Consider the following 20,473-nt stretch of genomic DNA (forward strand, 5'->3'; position numbering starts at 1 on the left):
CAGCACCACTTCTGTAGTCTCCATGGAAACCAGCTGCAGCAATACGGGCAAGGGCTACTGGGAAATGGAGTCTGCCATGGGCCTGACCCAGCCCATGGGCCAGACTTTGCCTGTCCCTGGTTTATATGAACTCCTTGCCCGCCAACCCTAATCTCCAGTGAGCTTTGAGCATGCAGTACTCCTTAACACAGGATTTTGTACTAAACAGTAGGGCTGCAATAGACACACTTGTCCTGGGAGACAGCATACATACGTAGGGTCCCACAGCCATACAAGACTACTGTACCACTTCAAGTCCCGTCAAAGTATGTGGAATAAACTGTGCCACCACTTTTTCCTAGGACATCACGGTGCGCACCTCTAAGGTTATCACAGGTCATTTCCTAACAAGCTGGCCAAGGACATTTGCTCTGGCTGGCTGCTAACTGGCAGAGAAAGAGCAGTGTACCACCCCTATTTTGATCTACATCAAACCTGGGACAGTCAGGACTGGGTCAAATACAATGTCTACTTACAGCCTAGCAAAAAAGAAAAATTCATCTTACAAAGATCAAAAAGCATACTGTGCTAGATTGTCCACATTTACTGTACTAAAAAAGTTTATTAACATATCAAAAGTAAATATAATCATTAAGGTTAAAGCCCATCCTCCATTTACATTTAGAATGCCCACCAGAGCTATATCTCAGGTATGCATGTCTAAGATTTGCACATGTTGTTTAATAAAACAAATAAAAAATTAAGCAATAATGAAAAGAGTCCAAAAATACTTCATGGCACCCAGTAGCTTAGAGAACGCTTCACACTTGCACTTAAGCTAGCTTTCACTTCTGTGGAGCAACACTAGGTATAGCCAAATTTGGCCCTTTCAGGTTTCCTTTAGAAGAATCTGTCACAAATATGGTGCATTTCTGGAAAAATAAGACAGAAGAGAAAGATTTTTCCTTTTACTGAAAGTGTTCTAAATTGGGTGCTATAATTGAGCCTGCAGAGTTACAATTCTTGGAACTGGATAAAAAGACATCCTGGGGCAGAGAAAAAAAAGCAACGCTCCTATTGTTAGGACTCATGGTGGGTTGGATGGATGCAGAGTTACTTGAGAACTAAAAAAGCAAGACAAGACTACCTGACAAGACAGCAGATGCCCAAGGACATGAAGGTGGGTCATAAAATGGGGAACATGTTTGCTTTAGGAGACTGGAATGAGCTGAAGGGATTAGAGATATTAAAAACTTAACCCATTAGGATGCAAGACAAAATTAAAAAAAAATAAATAAATAAATTATTAAAACTGGACTTTATAAACAGTTGCAACAGAAGAAACCATTATCTATTTATTTTTATCCAAATTCAGCCAAGCATCAAAACAAGAATTTAGGCCCATCCCATACCAAATTCTGCATTGCAAGAATTTCTTATTTGTAGGGACCTACCTAAATAGGGGAGACGCAAAGATTTTTTCACAATCCACTTGCACCATGCAGAGCCACTGTCACAGACATTTCACCGTGGCCCCGCCCCTTGCTTCTGACTGGTGGAGAGGGCTGCTCTTCATGTGGTCCCACCCCTCACCACTGGATTGGCAGAGAGGCCCCAGCAGGGGAGGAGGGATGAGGGGCAACCATCATCTTGGTTGCTCTCCTTCATGCTGCTCCACCAGCCAGCACCTCCCCCCTACAGTGGGCTGTGAGGCCCAGCAGCCGCAGCCATGAGCACCACTGGCTTCCACTGGAGAGCCAGCATCTTATTTTTAGTAAGTTTTTTTTTTTCCTAGGTGCTTCCATGGTAAATCACAGCAAATGCCACGTTTCACAGTGACTGTGGAAACTGCTGTTTTCACAGTTTCTGTGAAAATCACGGAAGTGCAATTTAAGTAAGTCCCTACTTATTTGGGCAGACATTTAATAAACAAACCTAGGTCAAGATATTGCTTATGGGTCTCTGTTTAAATATTTTACTGAGCCCTGAGCCTTTGTTGGGAAAGGTGGCATATAAATTGCATAAATAAACAAACAGGCATGCAGGAAAACAGCCCTTTCATAGAGGACCTCACAATTTTAAGACAACAACCAAAAACACAACTGGCAAAAGGGAAGAGAATACAGAGGGATGAGAACAAAGTTAATGGTGATAAGACTGTATCAGTACAGAGACTAGTTATGGATAAAACTTAAGTTTTGAACCATTTTGAAGTATTTAAAATCCAATAGACACTCAGTATAGCTATTATTTGTGGATGGTTTTCTTGTAGGCCTCTGTAAAATACGTCATGATTAGGAAGGCTTATAAGAGGATGTGGTATCAGCTTTACTAATTAGTTCAGGATAAGAACCCTGGGGCAGAACACAACATTAGGCTAAGCACTATCAGCTCTTTATAAATTACTAAATAATCCTTAAAAAAATATATAATTAACTTTCGTCTCCTGGACACTGTTTTTAGAAAGGTCTGTGTTGCTGACTAACATGAATGCCATTTACCATTATTCTGTAGGACAGATGTTATAATAGGTAACTTACAAATTACAAATGTATTCCTTAATCAATTCAATAATAGGAAGTATTTCTATTTAAACAGTTGCAGTAACTCACTTAACAATTCTTTTTTAAATTAAAATGTTCAAGGATTTAAAAACTCAGATCTCCAAGAGTTGAACACATAGGTGTATATAAAAATCATTTAACAATTAGATGAAGTTTTCAGATGAACTGTCACTTTATTTAATTCTAAATTACACTGGTTCTAGAGCATTTCAAAAAACATGCTTCGGAAGTAAGCAATGGTACACTATCCTTAACTGTTGTTACCTGTTTTACATGCTAAAAAAGTGTATTCAGTATCGCTATTGTGGCCTTGACATCGAATACACATTCAACAGAAAACTCATTTTATAATGGAATGAGATTATTAGAAAGACAAAATTTGATGCTATACTTGATATAGTATACCTAAAATTATAACCTATGAGGGCAGTTATTTCTTATTTCAAAACAAGGACAAAATCACAAACATCTAAAAGATAGCTTATATTGTTGCTCCAGAGATCTGAATTAAAAGCAGCAGCAGCAAATTATATTAAAAATTGACTGTTCACAACTGGGCATTACAGAGAAACTCACTGTCCCTTTAAGAATGAATTTTTAAAGTATCATGTTATTTTATTGACAGTGATGGTACACAATTGGAATTCTTTTCATAATGTTTACATAAAACACACGTAGATACAAACAACATACATGTTACTCAAATTATGTTTGGTGTACTTCATCTGTAATGAAGTACTAAGATTTGCTCTTTGCCAACAAAGTCTAAGACTCAAAAGTAAAACTTACCCCATCATTCTCTCTGTGTGGATTCAGCCTATTATACACAGCTTCAATAATATTACGCCTAAAAATAAAGCAAAGAATTAACACAGTAGAAAAATATTTTAAGAATTCAAGCACTACACCATAAAACCAAAGACTAATTTTGTCATTTAAATGTCAGCATCATATGCTTACGTAGGTTTTCAAAAAGATGCTTAGGGATTTAAACACAGTATTCAGATATACAGGAATGAAGGATTTTTATAGGCTTAGGTTAATGATACCCACATTCCTTTCTTCTGAATTTTTGCTCTCCTGTCTTTTTTTTCCCCCTCACAGTTTATTCTGCTACACCTGAGCTGAGCACTTAAGAAATTCTCACTTTATTTTGGGTTTTTAGAGTTGGTAATGTCTTCTTAAATACACATTTTCTGTTTAGCCCAGCAGTCCAAGAGTTCCTAATGTGAGCTGCATTTCTTGCCATAAACCAGCTATGGAATGAGAAAATTTTACATCTATCCTTAAAGTCACCAATTTTGAGCCTACTGCTCAGAAATTAAGCAACAGGTTACTCTGGTCAAATGGAGTCCAAGTGTAAGACATTTTGAACAGCCTTAGTTCTTGGTTTAGTAAGTGCTTAAACAATTGGGAGGGGGAAGGAAGGGGACGAGAGAAGGAAAGGGAAACACTCTCCTGTAAATTTTATTGGTTTCATAAATGTTGTATTGCCACTAAAACAAAATGACATGAAACAAATAAACATGCCATCACACCAAGAGGCATTTTAAATGCTTTAAAAAACTGATTTTGCATACATTTTTGTGCACAAGATCATGAAAGTTTTTCAACCTGTCAAATATTCAAATTAACAGACTAAACAAAATGAGTGTAACTTTCCTTTGAACAGGTAAAATAAATTGGCATTGATCCTAAGACACACTGGGCCTTTACACCAGAAATTAAGAGTAGCATGTAAAATTGCCTAATGAGTCTATTATTTTATCATGATTCTACTAATAATTTCTGTAGCTTGTGAACAAACATGAAAAAACAAAAATCAAATAAACCAGGCTTTATGCTTTTAAAACACAGCTATATGGGAAGGTAAAATAGTATTTTATGTATCGCAGTATAATACATTAATTTCAGATGATGCCCTTTGGGAGGAAGGGATAGGTCAGTGGCAAGATATACTATATCATGTATATTTTCTATAGTACAAAAAAGTGAACTAGTTTAATATCCAAAAATCAGCTAAGTTAAATGTTTCATCAAACCTTTATTACTAAACTGAAATAAATGTATACTTACATAAATAATCATGGTTAAAGAAAGCCAGGACTACAGTATTGTACTTACTTGCCAGCTAGACCACCCCCTGGTGGTAAATTTGGGATATTCTCTGCAGATAAAATGCGAATTACATGAGCAAGGTCAGGCATTCCTTCCTCTCCTGAATTCTCCATAATTTCTAGTTAAAAAAAAAAAAAAATATTTTAACCAACAGTAAACACTTAACAGTAAAATGCAGGATATTATTACCCTGACAAGACAAACGACATCACAGAAAATATTTAAGAGTAAAAAAAAAGGGGGGGGGGGGAGGAGGATTTCTTCTTTCCCATTTTATGTACAGAGTGATTACTTACCAGTGACTGGAGTTCAAGATATATTGTCAATATGTATATACCACAAGAGACTGCACATGCACCTTAAGCACTTGAGGCTGGATACATTTTTATCCTGCAATATATATATACCTTGCCTTATACTGTATGCCAAGGACATCCCTCTGCCCACTTTTTTAACAAAAGATACCCAGAATGCAGGGACTGTGAGGAAGTGGGGAAGCAGAAGAGAATGCAGGATATCCACAATAAACAGTGTATCTATAAGAACTCAAATTACGTGCAAAAAATTTCTTCCTCTTTCAAGTGTTTTTCCATATGTAGCTGACTTAAAACAGCATTTGATACAGTACGGGCAGGTCCAAATATTACACAGCATCCACTGTAGAAGCTTCCACAGTGACAACATTTGGCAAAGATACATATGGAGCTCCAGGTTGCTGTCTTCCTGAGGTCTGGACTGGAGACGTCCCACAGAGGGGCAACTAAGATTGCTAAGACTCTAGCAGAAAGTTGCAGTCATCATTACTGTAACCCTGTGGCCTACCCTGACACAATCTGAGATCCAATTAAGCAACCTCTGGATACAAGTCACTGTACCATTTGATATTTCAGGTCAAATAACTTGTATCAAACATCTTAGGAAGTTTTGAAAAGGGCCGAGTTATACACAGGTAAAAGTCAAGACTCCTCCCCCCCCAGCAAAATCTCAAGCATATGTGGAAATGAGTCAACTCAAATATAAGGTTTTCTGGAAGAATACTGTTAGGGAAAACTACTGAAGTGAAATTCTGATACCTTTAGCTACAAACTTGGGGCCTACAGAGGGAGACCTTGTCTAGGTAACACATTTCATAGAATCATAGAAAAAGGAGGGCTGGAAGGGACCTCCAGAGACCATCTAGGCCAACCCCCTGCCTGAAGCAGGATCATCTCTATCCAAGCCATCCTACACAATCCATAAGATAAAATCTACATAAGTAGGGACTAACCTAAATTGGGGTGAGACAAAGACTATTTTGCAGCACCTCTCACTGCTGACTGGCCAAGAGATCCCGATCGCACCGGGCCCTGTGCTTTAGGGGGCCCTGTTGACAGTGCCATACTGGCCCTGCCACATTCACCACGTGCCACCGTTGCCAAGGTCCAGTCAGAGCTAAGGACAGCTCTGACTGGACCTAGGGACCATGGAGAGGCTTATGCATGTACTGATGCCCTAAGAGTAACACCGTCAGGAGTCTTGTACTCTTAGTAGGAGGTCAGTCCATGGTGGCAAGGTGAAAGGTAAGGCATCAGACAAAAGCAATCAAACACAACAGAGACATCAATGGTGGAGCAGGTAGATGCAGAAGGTATACATCTCAATGGCTCAATGACAGAAACAGAAGGAAAGAAAACAAGACTGAGAAATAAGTGGTTTGCCCCTCCCTCTAACCACCACGTGTGGTGTCTGCCAACGAGTCTGTGCCTCTAGGACAGACCTTCTTAGCCATCAGTGGAATCATCTGCAAGCCTATGAGCCATGGGAGTGATCAATCTTGACCATGAAGGAACGCCGATGACAAGGACCCATTTTATATTTATGTTTTGGAATATTCCTCCCTAGGTGCATCACCTTCCATTTGTCAGCAATTAAACTTCATCCTGTTAGCTCTAGCCCAACTTTATAATCTATCAAGATCCATGTTCACAATCCTTCCCAGCTTTGTGTAACCTGCAGACTTACCCAATAAACTTTCTCTGACAGCATCAATAAACACATTGAACAGCACTTGGCTGAGGACTGACCCCTGTAGGACTCCAATCAAAACCTGCCCTTCTGACATGGGCCTATTAAAAATTACCCTTTACTTACATCTTTTCAGCTAGTCATCTGTGCACTCCGTAATACTTTTATCCAGTCCACATTTCTCCAATTTATTTATGAGACAATTGTGTGTGACCTTGTCAAAACCTGCTGAAATCCAGATACACTACATCCACAACATTCTCTTCGTCCACCCATGTCGATATTTTGTAGAAGGGGATCAAGTTCGACACTATTTGTTTTTCATAGATCCATGCCAGCTGTTTGCAATCTGCCTTTCCTCCTCCAGGAGCGTGCAAAAAGCCTTCCTTAGGATACGCTCCTGTAACTTCCCAAATATTGAAGTGAGGTTAACCTGTCTGTAGTTCCCTGGGTCCTCCTTTTTGCCGTTTTTAAAGAGGAGTGTTATGTTAGCTCTTCTCCAATCGTCTAGTAACTGGCCTGTCTTCCACAATTTCATGGAGATCACTGCCAAGGGCGGCTCTGCCAGTTCCTTCAGCACCCTGGGATGAAGTTCATCTGGCCCTGCTGACTTGAATTCATTCAGACCCAACAAAAGCTCTCGTCTCCTCATTCAGCTTGCCCCCTTCCTTATCCAGATAATCCCTATCAGGTGTCTGGCAACTTAAATATCTGTAAAGACTGAGGCAAAGTAGCTGTTGAGTAGCTCTGCCTTCTTTGCATCTTTGATTAGGAGTTCCCCCTGGCTTGTTAACAGAGGACCCACAGCTTCCTTGGTTCTTTTCTGGCTAACCTATTTATAGAACTTCTTCTTACTGTCCTTAACCTCCTTTGCCAGGTGTGGCTCATTCTTTATCTTTGCCTTCCTTATTTTGCCCCTTCAGGTTCCTGCTATTTCTTGGTACACTTCCTTGGCAACCTGTCCATTCTTCCATTGCCCACATACTTTAATTTTTGCACTGAAGCATTTTAGAAGCTCCTTGTGCAGCCACGTTGGTATTCCTTTGTGTTACGACAGTTTGTTTTAGGGTTTTCAACACTGTGCCCTTCAGAAGCTGTTAGCCCTTCAGGGCGCCTTTATCCTTCAATCTATGCTCCCATGGCATGCACCATGCCTATTAACTCCTTGAGTTGGATGAAATTTGCCTTTTTAAATCTAGTCCTAAATTTTGCTGACCTCACACTTTCCCCGTCTCAGGATCTAGAATTTTATCATACTGTGACTGCTTCCTCCCAAGTTACCCATCACCTTCACATCCTCCATCAAATCTTCCCTGTTAGTCAGGACAAGATCCAACACATCCTAGTTGTAGCCTTCATTTTCTGGAACAGGAAATTAGCTTTTGGATACACTTCTTGAACACATGGGCAGCCAGTGACTCCAGCCAGTGCATACACGGGTAGCCAGTGACTCCAGCCAGCACTGCAGCTAGAAACACAGCCTGCCCAGCCCACCTCTATCGTGGGGACTCCACACAGCACACCTACAGCTCCTGTACCCAGGAGCGCACTAAGGGAAGCCCCACGCTGGAGCCGGCTGCCTTCCCTGCCCCCTGCTGCGCAGTCCTAGGACTCTGTCAGAAGTGAAGGGGAGCCCCACAATACTGCTGTATGTGGCAGATATTTTTTGTTCAGACTGTACAAGGAACCTGAAGCGGGCAGTGGTAGGATTTATAAGTTGAAGTCCTACTAAGCACTAAATTTTAAGAGACCGAGAGGTCAGTACAGCTAAAATGGTATCATGGATAAGAGAGATCAGAGAAAGCAGGAGAGTATCACTGCACCTGGAAACCTGGAATTCGTAAAACACTGAGAACACTCTACAGTTTGCATATGTTTGTGGTTTCTCAAAAATAAATTACTGCTGAGGCCTACTATAATAGGTGGCAAATCTCTGTAAAAATGTATGTTTTAAAAGCCCAACATTAATCTCTAAAAGAGAAAAATGTATATATACCTCCATTCAGGCAAGATTACCCAGAAGTAGCCCCAAAAATCACAGACGGTCTATAAGAACAGAAGGAAGGGCAGGGTAGTACCTTAAGGACTACTTGATTCAGAGAGGCATAAACTTTCATAGACAAACTACATGTTGGCATGTAATAAAGCAGACGGTCACCCGTGAAGGCTTATGCCTCTCTGAGCCAACTAAATCCTTAAGGTGCCAACCTGCCTGCCTTCTGCCTGACTCCAAACTAACAGTTAACTACCTCTCTAAGGACAGAAAAGACAATATACAAGAGGACAAGATACCAGTAATTACTTGGGTAACTCAAGTGGCATAGGTATATGGTAGAAGTACTTCCTGTCAGCTTAAGGTCACCCCAGCTAACCTAAAACATATGAGCCATCCTTCCTCATCTATATCATCTTTTGTGCCCACACCAAAGCTATCCACATTGTACTAAAAGTCAAGAACAGCACTAAGATGTATCCCAGTGTTCCTGCAGAACCATAATCAGTGTGCAGATTCCTTATCTCTCCTTCCAGCTATGTATTTATGGGTAGTAAAGAGGGGAAATGGGGTGCATAAGAGCCAAAAAGAGGTATAGAGAAATGTGGGACTGCTGCTGGCAGAAACTGAAGAACCAGAAAGGCTAGGAGATAGGTAGAGACAAGGTCCACCTCATACCTGGTTCATCAGAATTTCTAGCCAAAGAGCTAACCGTCACTATGGCTTGCACTTAAGAGTTAAGGTATAAAAGATAACCATGTATGAACTTGAGGATTAGCTTAAAGGTCAACTTTAGCTTGAACTGTAAAGATAATTTATAGGTTCCAGACTGCTGATGACCTGTCTGGATCACCATGATGCCACACAACATAATTTGTTTCCAGTTAGTCTTTCTTCCCATCTCCACAGCCCACCTAGGATGTTATCTACAAATAATTACTATTAGAAAACAAACCATGAAGTTTGTAAAATCAAAACACTAACAAGTAAGGAAATGCCACAATTGAGATTGCCTGATTAATTTTAATCCCTGCCTTCTCCCCCCGCGCCTCCATGTATGTATTATTATACCACCTGATTGCATGTTCCCATGCTACTTTTTCCCCCAGAGAACCCCTACCTCACTCAGCATACAGGACAGAACTGGTCTGGGAAAATCAGTGTTGTGTGAGGACTTTTTTTTTTTAAGATTCCTGCTTCGCTTGTTGCAAAAGCTAGGAGTAGAGCAAATTAAGCAGAGAACTGCAGGAAGAGAAATGACTCTCTCGTGATTAGGGCAGCTGAATGTTCCCCTAGAGTCTAGTTAGACGGGTCATTTAAACTAAACTTCAGTCACTAATCAATTGCTCCTCATTTTCTAGTTGCCCCATGGAATCCGAGAGAGTCCGATAAGCTCAACAGTCAGAACTGCAACCTAAGTTAGTGAAACCACCCAACTTTGTTTTCTGAACAAAGTTTTTATCAGCATTCTTACCAAAGACTCTTCAAAAACAGGTTTCAATCATTTCAAATTGGGCATCCAAAACCAGTGAAGGTTTTTGCCCTTAATCTTGTTGTGCCTCAATTCACAAACTGAAAAACTTGGATAACAACTCCCATTCATCTTACAGAACTGCTTGAAAAATGATTAAGTATTATATTTGAAGCACTCAGCAGCAAGTGCGAATCATACCAAGGTCTGCAATAATTCTGTCTTTAGTACGGGTTCACCGATAGATTTCTGGGCCGATACTGATGGCCAATTATTGACCAGCCAATAATTAGAAGAAATCAAAATCTTCTCATTAGAAATCTTCTAATTAAAAGAAATCAAACATTACTCATGAAGATCCTAGTGAAATTACTTTCCTACTGCTACCTTCACTGCTGTCAATCTGAATAATATAATCCACAATATTTAGTATGTGAAACATTTTCCGTCCCATAGGCAGCTCAGCCGTTGGTAAATCTTAGAAAAGGAAAATTTAAAAAGAAAAAAAAAAAAACAAAAAACAGGAAGCATCAACATCGGTTAACCTACAATACATGAACAAGCTATAGCTTTATGACTGTCAAATTCAAGTTACAGAAAATAGCTTTGCATATAGATTTTGAAAAGATGTGATTTATTAAATAGCAGAACAACTTAACGAACATAAATATATAGCTGCATTATAATCTGATAAATGACTTTGTAAGGTAATATCCTACTCAGTTGTTCTTGTGTATATTAAAAATAGGATCTAAAATCTCTTGCAGAGCCAACATACCTCAGGGTGAGAGATTTGGAAGGTATTATGATTATGACTCATGCCATACCTAGAGAGGTTGTGGAATCCCTAAGCTTGGAAGTTTTTAAGAGCAGGTTAGGCTAAACTTCCTGAGGTCCCTCCCAGCCATATTTTATAAGGGCTCTGGCAGATGTTATATTTTCAATGTGATTAACATGTTAATCATGCCATACATTGTAACAGGCCAAATGTTCAGCCAATTCATGGCACCATTAAATGGTAAACCAGCCACAAAGATGTTTCACATATAAATACGCATCTGTGAAACATCGTTTTGACTGGTTTGTATGGCACCTTAAATTAAATGCATGGTATACATCACAGACCTGGGGCTGTCCCCACCAACGTTGACAATCACCTAACAATCAGGCTGGGGAATTTTATGCCCTGTCCCAAACAGTATGTATCCTGCCATGCTTTAAAAAGCAGTTATGTGAAATTAAATGTCTGCTATTCTTGAAAACCATTTTTAAAAACAAAAGCATGTGAAAATAGTCTTAAAATTCAGACTGTGCCTCCACCTTCAGCTTGCGTAAAGGTTTATTAAGAGGGAACATGATAGCAGCCTTTGAATATCTGAAAGGCTGTCATAAAGAAGGAACACACCTCTTTTTTTCCGGTCTCTTTTGCTGCAAAAGCAATAACTTAAAATTGCAGCAAAGCAGGTTTAGACCGGATACCAGGAAAGACCTCTTCACTGTTAGAACACCGAGTCAGTGGAACAGATTTCCAAAGGAAGTTGTGGCACCTCCATCACTGGAGGTCTTCAAGAAGAGATTTGCTAAACACTGCTCAGGAATGATCTAAGAGCAGCTAAGAACTATGCTGTAGGCATTTTCTGGGCTTTGCTGATTGTCACATGGGACAAGGAGGGAATTTTTTACTTCACCTTCCTCAGAAGCACTGGGTGACTGCCAACGCTGGGGATTCTGAGTGAGGCGTACCAGCATTCCTGTTTAGACTAAAATCCCAATGTTCCTGGCTAGAGGATCTTCCCTTCTGCTCAATGTTAAAGGCACTGCCACATTTGGAGTCAGGCAAGAATTTTACCCTACTCCTAAATTAGTATGGAATGTGAGGCTTTTTGCCTTGCTCTGTAGCAAGGGGTCTGGTCCTCTTCCTTGGCTCTTTTGAACCTATTTTAACAACCCCTTCAAATAGCAGGACACCAACCACCACTGTTCCCCTGCTGTACCTGTGGCAGGTTAAGCTGCTATGCCTTGTAGTTGTCTGTAGTTTGAATAACTGTTTAGACAAGGATTTCTATGGGCTACTTTGGATAGGGATGATCTTGCTGCAGGCAGGGGGTTGGACTAGATGACTCCAGAGATTATAACATTATATTAAAAGTTAAGCAAATACTTGCTTTGAGTTAAATAATGAGATTCAAGCAGCACTGCCACCAATCCTCCCAGTCCCCTCAACTGCTGGGGCACAAGTGCAGCTACCAGCTGATGGGGAACTGTGCCTGGGCTGGGACTGAGCCCAGGCATCTGGGAGCACAGGTGCAGCATTCAGTTGTGAGGAACTGAGCCAGGTCCAAGCAACAGGAAGCTGAGTCCGCACTGCCACTGCTTCTCGCCACAAAACAGCTGAACTGCAGGAGCAGCGTGGAAGCTGCCCAGCCCTTGCTTAGATTCCTACCAGCAGGAAGTTGTGCCTGTGCTGTAGGCAGGAGGAAGAGTGGTGATGTGATCATAGCTTCCACCTGGTCCTGGCACAGCTCCTCAAAGCCCAGCCCCTGACTCCACTGGCCAGATCCAGTGGCTGTGCAAGTCAGATCCAGCCTGTAGACAATGTGTTGCTGACCCTGGGTCTAGATAATATACTCAACCCCTTTCTAAGGCCTGGCTAAAGGCCTTACTAAAACATGGTGCATCTAGAAAGGTAACCAGATCAGGGCAGACCAAAATGGGGCAAGTTCTTGATTCTTGGAACTCTCACAAACACACTCTGCTAACATCTTTTAATTTTAAAAAAAAGACAGTCCAGATGGAACACCTTTACTAACCTGTAGTTTTACTATTGTGCACATAACTTCCATCTACGCAGGTCACAACGCTTTACAAAGACTAAAGCCATGTCTGAACATACTAGTTGGGGGCCTGAAGGCTAATTAGCATGCCACTTTACCTGGCTTATTTGTTGTACTCATTCAAAGTTAGCTGTGGTGTTTCTGCAAAGTACTACATTGTGCCATGTAAGCACACAGAGAGGGGAGATGAAACTTTGCCATATAAATCTGTATATTACCATAGAAATGGCTGAAGACTGTTTCATATCATGTATCATAGTACAGAAAAAGAGTTTACGCATCATGAAAAAGCATAAACAATAATACAAACATACTACACTAATGAAGCCAATAGCAAACAAGTTTGAGAGCGATATTAAAGTCATGCACAACTGTCCCCATCTAAGAGAAACACTCCCTTTCTTTCTTTTTGAAAAACCAGTTTTCTGCCTACTATGATGTCTCTCCAAATTACTCAAAGTATTCCAATAAAACCGAGTCATATTGACTTGTGTTCCTATTGCTCTCCGTATGATCCATCAGGAGCTTTTAGAAAAAGTATGGCTGGTGCATGGAGCCATTTATAAGAAATTAACAACACTGAAAATTTAGACAGTTACTGACCCAAAGTGATGTGCTATTTACTCATCACCTGTCTACCCACATGGCTTAGATTGTTTTCTGAATGTACCACTTGTAGATTTCTTCAACCTGGAGATACAACTATGTTCACTGTCAGATAAATGAATTATTGACCTTGAGCCATCAAGTGCAACCTCTCAAATATATTTCAGAACTAATCTTGTGACTGATGCCTTTGGAATGTGGTAGTACACTTTGTAGATGATGTCAAGATCCAAAACTAGCTTTGTAAGAGTTAGACTATATCATTGCTTTAAAAAACAAGCTTCACAGACCCAGCCGACAAGTGACTTCTAAACAGTATTTAAAAAAAAAACAAACTTGAAAAAGGCATATAAAAAAATTAAAGCAGCACACAGTCAATGACTTCTACTAGTAAATCTTAAAATAGTTTGATTTTAAAACTCAATGTTCCATATTGTTTAACAATATGAACAAATCTAACAAGCACCCTACTTTCATCTCAAAATACAAGATTATTTCCACATTGCTATTCTGTGTACTTGTACACTGGAGTGTATATAACAGGTAAATTTTTATATTAAACCTAACTAAAATATCCCATGAAACTTTATAGAGAAGTTTTTCAAAAGAATGTCATCTCTATTAAGAGGTAAGTTACTGGGAATGGAAACTGCCAATTCAACTACCTTGATAATTAAGAAAATCTCTGAGTCAACTACTCTTCTAAGGTTCTGAAATGCAGAACAGGACAAGTTTTCTAATTAAAAGTACTTTTACTGAAAGGCACCCCTACGTCAAATACAATAACAATCATTTGACATTTTCATAGCCTGTTAAGAATTGCAGTTTGAGAGCCAAACAAAAAGTTTGTATTTTAGTTATTTAGAACAGTTTCATCTTTCTGTTTCCCACTCTTTGTCTCTCTCAAACCCTTAACATCGGTATTTCATAAATAAACAATTTCATAGGTAAAGGTGAATCATTCTTACTTGGCATAAGGAAACATACTACATGAAAACATACTGTTTTAACTTTTCTGTTGAGCCAATACAGTATTTGAGTAGGCAACATATATGTTCCATCCAGGATGTCAATGGCAGTTTCCACCCAAAACTTTGGGTAAATAAGAGGGGTTTTTTTGTTGTTTTAATTAACACATTCTTGCCATTATATTGGCAACTATAGTTTCATAGATTTAGGGTCGGAAGGGACCTAGTAGATCTTCTAGCCCAATCCCCCGCCAGGGCGGGAGAACCACAAAACCCCAAAACAAAAACGGGACTCAAATGAGTCCAGCCAGGTAGGCATCCAGCCTCTTCTTAAAGACCCCCAGGGTAGGGGCCAGCACCACTTCCCTTGGAAGTTAGTTCCAGCTCCTAGCCGCCCTAACTGTGAAGTAGTTTTTGCGGATGTCCAATCTATACCTCCTCTCCATCAACTTGTGCCCATTACTCCTTGTTATGCCAGCGGGCACTAGGGGAAACAGCGTCTCCCCCAAACCCTTCTGGTCCCCCCTAGTGAGTTTATAGACGGTCACCAGGTCCCCCCTCAGCCTTCTCTTGTGGAGGCTGAATAGGTTCAGGTCCCGCAGTCTCTCACTGTAGGGTCTGCCCTGTTGTCCCCGGATCATGCGGGTGGCCCTCCTCTGGACCCTCTCCATATTGTCCACATCCCTCTTGAAATGGGGCGCACAGAACTGGACACAATACTCCAGCTGTGGCCTGACCAGCGTCGCGTAGAGGGGGAGGATCACCTCCTTGGCTCTACTCGAGATGCACCTGTGGATGCACGACAAGGTCCGGTTAGCCCTGCCAACCATGACCTCGCATTGTCGGCCCATGTTCATCTTGGAGTCAATAATGACTCCAAGATCTCTTTCTGCCTCCGTGCTCTCAAGTAGGGAGTTCCCCATTGTGTAAGTGTGCTGCTGGTTCCTACTGCCCAAGTGCAGCACCCTGCACTTGTCCGTATTGAAACGCATCCTGTTCCTGTTAGCCCACCCCTGTAACCTATCCAGATCCCTCTGCAATCTCTCACTCCCTGCTAGCGTGCTCACCTCCCCCCAAATTTTGGTGTCATCAGCGAATTTAAACAGGTTACTTTCCACCCCATCATCCAGATCGCTGATGAAGAAATTGAACAGCGCAGGCCCCAGGACCGAGCCCTGGGGGACTCCGCTACCCACCTCCCCCCAGGTTGAGTATGACCCATCCACCACCACCCTCTGTGTGCGACCCTTCAGCCAATCTGCAATCCATCTGAACTATATTCCATATAAACTATATTCATACTATTAATTATAGTCATACTACTGCTATGAAAAGTACATTAATAAAGTTACACATGTGATTAGAAAAAAGATTACATGCATAATTTTCTTTTTGCATCCACCTGACAGAGGGAAAACAAAAATAAGGAATGCAATTTAAAAAAAAAAATCTTTCTAGAAGCTCAACTTTCATCTCTCCCTACACTACACATTTCATTCTTTCCTTTTCTTAGATTTATTCAATTCCTTTTCTTTCGAAACTCATGAGCTCCACAGACAGGACAGCATCTCTTTTTAACCTTTCCTGTTTCACTCTTTTTTTCTTTCTTTTTCTTTCTTTTTTACCATTCCTTTGAGTAACATGGCCTCCCTTCATCTGTTTTTGGGGAGGTTTGGGGGGAAGTGGGTAGGGGGCAGAAGAAGGGAGGGCTCAGCAGTTACCATGCTCTATCTTTTCTCATGAGCTCACTCTTAGCTCCAAGTCATTCCACTCCTTCCTCCTCTCTCCAAATACTACTACTTATCTAATCTGGTCCTCTTACAGAACCCTCAGACCCATCATCTTTTCCTTTCCACCATTTTGTTTCCACCTACCAGCTATATGGCATAAACTTTCCCATACCTTCTCCATTCTCTAGTTAGGACAACATCTGCTGTAACAAATCCCTCAATCAGTCAAAGTCACAATGAGTAAATACATTCCTTAACCCACCTTAGACATCACCTCTGCTCCTAGCTATAAAGAGGTTGAACAGTAGCTAAATGGGACCAAATACTTCTGTGCACGAGAAATCAAAGATAGAGGCTGAAGTCATTAGCAGAAGCTCACAGATTGAGTGGCAGCAGTTTCAATTGCCATAGCAATTAATGCTACCATTACTTTCCCACTACCAAATTTCCAGACTTGTGGAGAGCCTTGCAGCCGAGATGATACTGCTTCATTAGCTAGATCCAGTCTGTGGACTATGTCTTGGTCATCCTTGTACTGCACGATAACCACTGTTCTCTAATGCTAAAAACTTTATGCAGAGAATTTTTTATCAATTAACAATTTATTTCGATAAGGTCAATTATAATTCACTCTTTGAAGCCCTAATCTAGCAAAGCACTTAAACCAGGGGTGGGCAAAATGTGTCCTGTGGGCCACATGCAGCCCACTAGGCCACTATCTAGCCCAAGGGGCCCCTAAAAAAATTTAGAAAATTATATTCATCTGCCCCTGACTGCCTGTCATGTGGCCCTCGATAGCTTGCCAAAACTCAGTGTGCAGCCCTCCGCCCGAAAGAACTGCCTGCCCCTAACTTAAACACAACCTAACTTTCAACACCTGCCTAAATACCTTACTGAACCAAAGTCTGAGATTAATCACTACCAGAAGCATAAATAACAGCCAGCGAACATGGCATGAACCCCAGGCACTTGGTAAACAGGGCACAGCAGCAGAGATCATGGAAAAAAAAAAAAAAAAAAGACACATGAGGCGCCAGCTGTGGGAGATGCTGCTGCTGTAAGGTGAGGTATCAGCATGGCCACAAACAAGGGGGTTTAACCTGCTCTCTTGGCCCCACAGCTGTTGGCACCTCCCTCCACAGTAGCAGTTATTCCTTACAGCCCCAGGGCATGAACACTACCATGTTGTTTCTGATCACTGCAGTGACTATAGTCTATAGACAATACACTCCAGTCCAGTGATTCTCAACCAAGCAGGGCACAGCATCCTCTGGAACCATGAAATCTTTTTTTGGGTGATGCACAACATTAATAGTATTGAGTGTATAAACATGATTTCCAAGATTAATTCAGCAATTTCAAATAGGAATACATAGTGTCAAAAACATTCTGACCTATCGTGGTCCTTCTATTGCAAAGAACTCACAAAAAGATTGCTTCAATATTTTTCCATAATCAAGAAATGAGTGAAAACTAAAAGCTGGCATTTTCCAAGTGGTGCCTCAAGTCTAACGAGGTTGAGAAACACTGCTCTAGTCAAAGGTCACTGAGCATTTTACAGAATAAATTCCATCACAAATATATTGAAAAAAACACATTCAACTAGCAGAAACCAGCCTAAACACTAGGTTAAACAGCAATTTCAAAATCAGTAACAACTCTCAGATGAAAGGTTTAACTGCAAAGTCTATCAGAATGCAAAGTCAGCTAAAAGCCCCTTTAAATGGTGCCCATTCATTAACTCTACCCAAAACAGTGCACAAAATATTAATACAGCATCAGATAAGGACTGAATGTTCTAAAGAAAAACACTGTTCAATTAAATCTCTCAATACTCAACCCAAACTTAACATCAGTTTTCTCACTGAGGACTACATGCATCACAAGAGACAATTTAAAAACAAATTTTTCCGAATGCAAGAAATGTGCAATGGAGGCAAACCATTTCTCACAGAAGCAGTCTCCATTCTTGATCAACCAAATGGTTTAAAGTATTTTATTCAAGATTTCCCAAATTTGGTTTTGTCCTATAAATACTTGATACACAAACTTAAATGATAAAACTACAGACCCTCAATTCTTTTTGCCTAGTCACTTAATAAAAATAGACATTTGCCAAAATGCCATAGATTCAATAAATTTATTGAGAAAAAAGGAAATATATGTAGAAAATGAGTAGGGAAAACTGAGTTCTTCTGCATTCTCTTCCATTTTCTTTATTTTCTTCTAGTCCTGATAAAAATCCTTGAATACTCTAACTCTCAATCCTTGTCAAGTATTTGTCACTTAAAGGTCTTACACTTTATCCAACGTACAGAACACTGAATGACAGGGGGAACTCCTGTGGGAAAATCAAAAGCAGCTGAAATATAACTGACACATTTCTTGTGCAACTTATTTCTGTTGAATATTTTGTACTTAGGATGAAAGGACTACTTCTTTGTTATATCTAATCACATTTATTTGATTTTAAATAATATTTTGATTTTAAATAAACTACAATAAAAGTGTGTAGATCCAACCCTGAGCATCCCAACAATGTTTTAAAAGCACTAAATAAACCTATCAGTTCAAGTCAAACAATCAAGAAATAGCATTAAAAACCCAATAACCAACTCAAATTGTTCATGTAATACCCTGTTTCACATGCTATCCATATCCAAAGAGACATAAGAGAAGGAAGTGCCACTTACATACAGCGCACTCAGATAGCTAACAAACACATACTGTTACAGGTCTGAAGAGGATAAATGTTTGAAAAGCCCAACTCCCAGGTATATAGCATCTTGCCAAACATTTCTTCTCTCATGCTGAAAGCTCAGGCATCTCCAGCAACTTCAATTATGGCAATATGTCACAGGGAGGGAGAGCTTGTCTCTTAAGACTGACTCCCCTAACCCATTTAAATTTTTACAGGTCAAAAGCAACAAAAAACTAGGGCAAATTGTAGAGCAGTTTTGATAAGCTTCTGACAAGGGAAAAATGCTCAGCAATGCTCACTGGCTACATTTCTCCAAACAGAAATAAGTAGCAGCCCCAGGGAGTAGTCCAGTTTTATAGGACTCTAATCTTGATACAACAAACTCATGAACAACAGGTGCAAGAAATGGCTAAAAGAAATGGAAAATATTTTACCTGTCAATCAGGAAGTACTTGACATGGTTGTGGCTGTTATCTTCTAAACCTATTAGCAGCCTGCCCAGACCCCAATTTATCACACCTGGTCAACATCATTCCGTCCCTTTCAGTTGCTTATGCTAGCCAACCAACATCACCTCAGTAACTCCTGCTTTCAGATTTCAGACAGCTAACCCTCATCTCTATTCTAAAAATCTCATCCCCAGATGCTAAAGAATGAAATCATCAGCTCCAGCATATCAGTGAAAATACAGACACTGGAATGCATGCCACCTTAATAGCCCTCTTCAGAATCTCACACACGTTAAACAAGACAAGAGACAAAAAAGCAGCCAAAAGAAACCCCAAAGGAAAATACACTCGGGGGGGCACACATGCAGGCACGTGAGCTTGCAGCAGCTCAAATAGAAGCGGTGCAAATTTGAGCCAGGGCTTCTTGCCTCGGCGCACGTGCCGTAACATGCACTTTGGTGAGGGGCAAATTGTGTCACTATGGCACGGCTGTGGCCAGGGTGCTGCTCAGCTCCACGTGCTGTCAGGCTGCTGGGACCGCTGCAGCTGTCACCCAGGCCCCACACTGTGGGGGGGGCTCTGCCACAAGGCTCCCGTGGCCCCGATGGCAGCTGCTACTGCCAGTGAGTGCAGGGATTTTTTTTAAAAATCGACAGGATGCTGGGGCAAGGTGGGGCAGAGATTGGGGGAGGCTCAGGGGCGGGGGGGGAATGGGACCGAGCAGGGCAGCCATCAGGAGGATCCGGGGAGCAGGCAGGGCAGCAATCCGGAGGCTGGGGGAGCAGGTGGGGCCAGTGGGGTTCCCCCCATGGTCCCCTCCCCCAGCCCTCTCCACTCCCTACTTACTGGGAAGAACCCGGCTCCAGCTCCCTGCGTTTGGCACACTGCTTGCCCTGCATGGGCAGGCAGTGTGCTTCAGCACTGGGGCTGGGCAACAGATGCTCCAGCTGGCTACCAGAGTATCTCTGTGGAGGACTGAGCCTCCAGTTGCCTCAGGGCACAGTCCAAGACTGTGCCCTGCCTGCCTGCTTTTGTTTCCCTCCATGGGTTGGGGGG

General features: G+C 41.2%; 1 protein-coding gene across 10 annotated transcripts in view; it reads right to left on the bottom strand.

Annotated features, from left to right (window-relative positions):
• The window catches only part of PPM1B (protein phosphatase, Mg2+/Mn2+ dependent 1B), a 120,531-nt gene that overhangs the window by 25,732 nt on the left and 74,326 nt on the right, over window positions 1–20,473 (bottom strand). For all 10 annotated transcript variants that reach the window (XM_019516353.1, XM_019516355.1, XM_019516352.1 and 7 more), the window contains 2 exons: window positions 4,668–4,779; window positions 3,333–3,390 (listed from right to left, as the gene is read on the bottom strand). In XM_019516353.1, the coding sequence (XP_019371898.1) occupies window positions 3,333–3,390; window positions 4,668–4,779 (170 nt within the window). The remainder of the gene's footprint in view (window positions 1–3,332; window positions 3,391–4,667; window positions 4,780–20,473) is intronic.

The sequence above is a fragment of the Gavialis gangeticus genome, unplaced genomic scaffold, assembly GCF_001723915.1.
Source record: "Gavialis gangeticus isolate Ggan-Ray unplaced genomic scaffold, GavGan_comp1, whole genome shotgun sequence".
In the NCBI taxonomy this organism is placed as follows: Eukaryota; Metazoa; Chordata; order Crocodylia; family Gavialidae; genus Gavialis; species Gavialis gangeticus.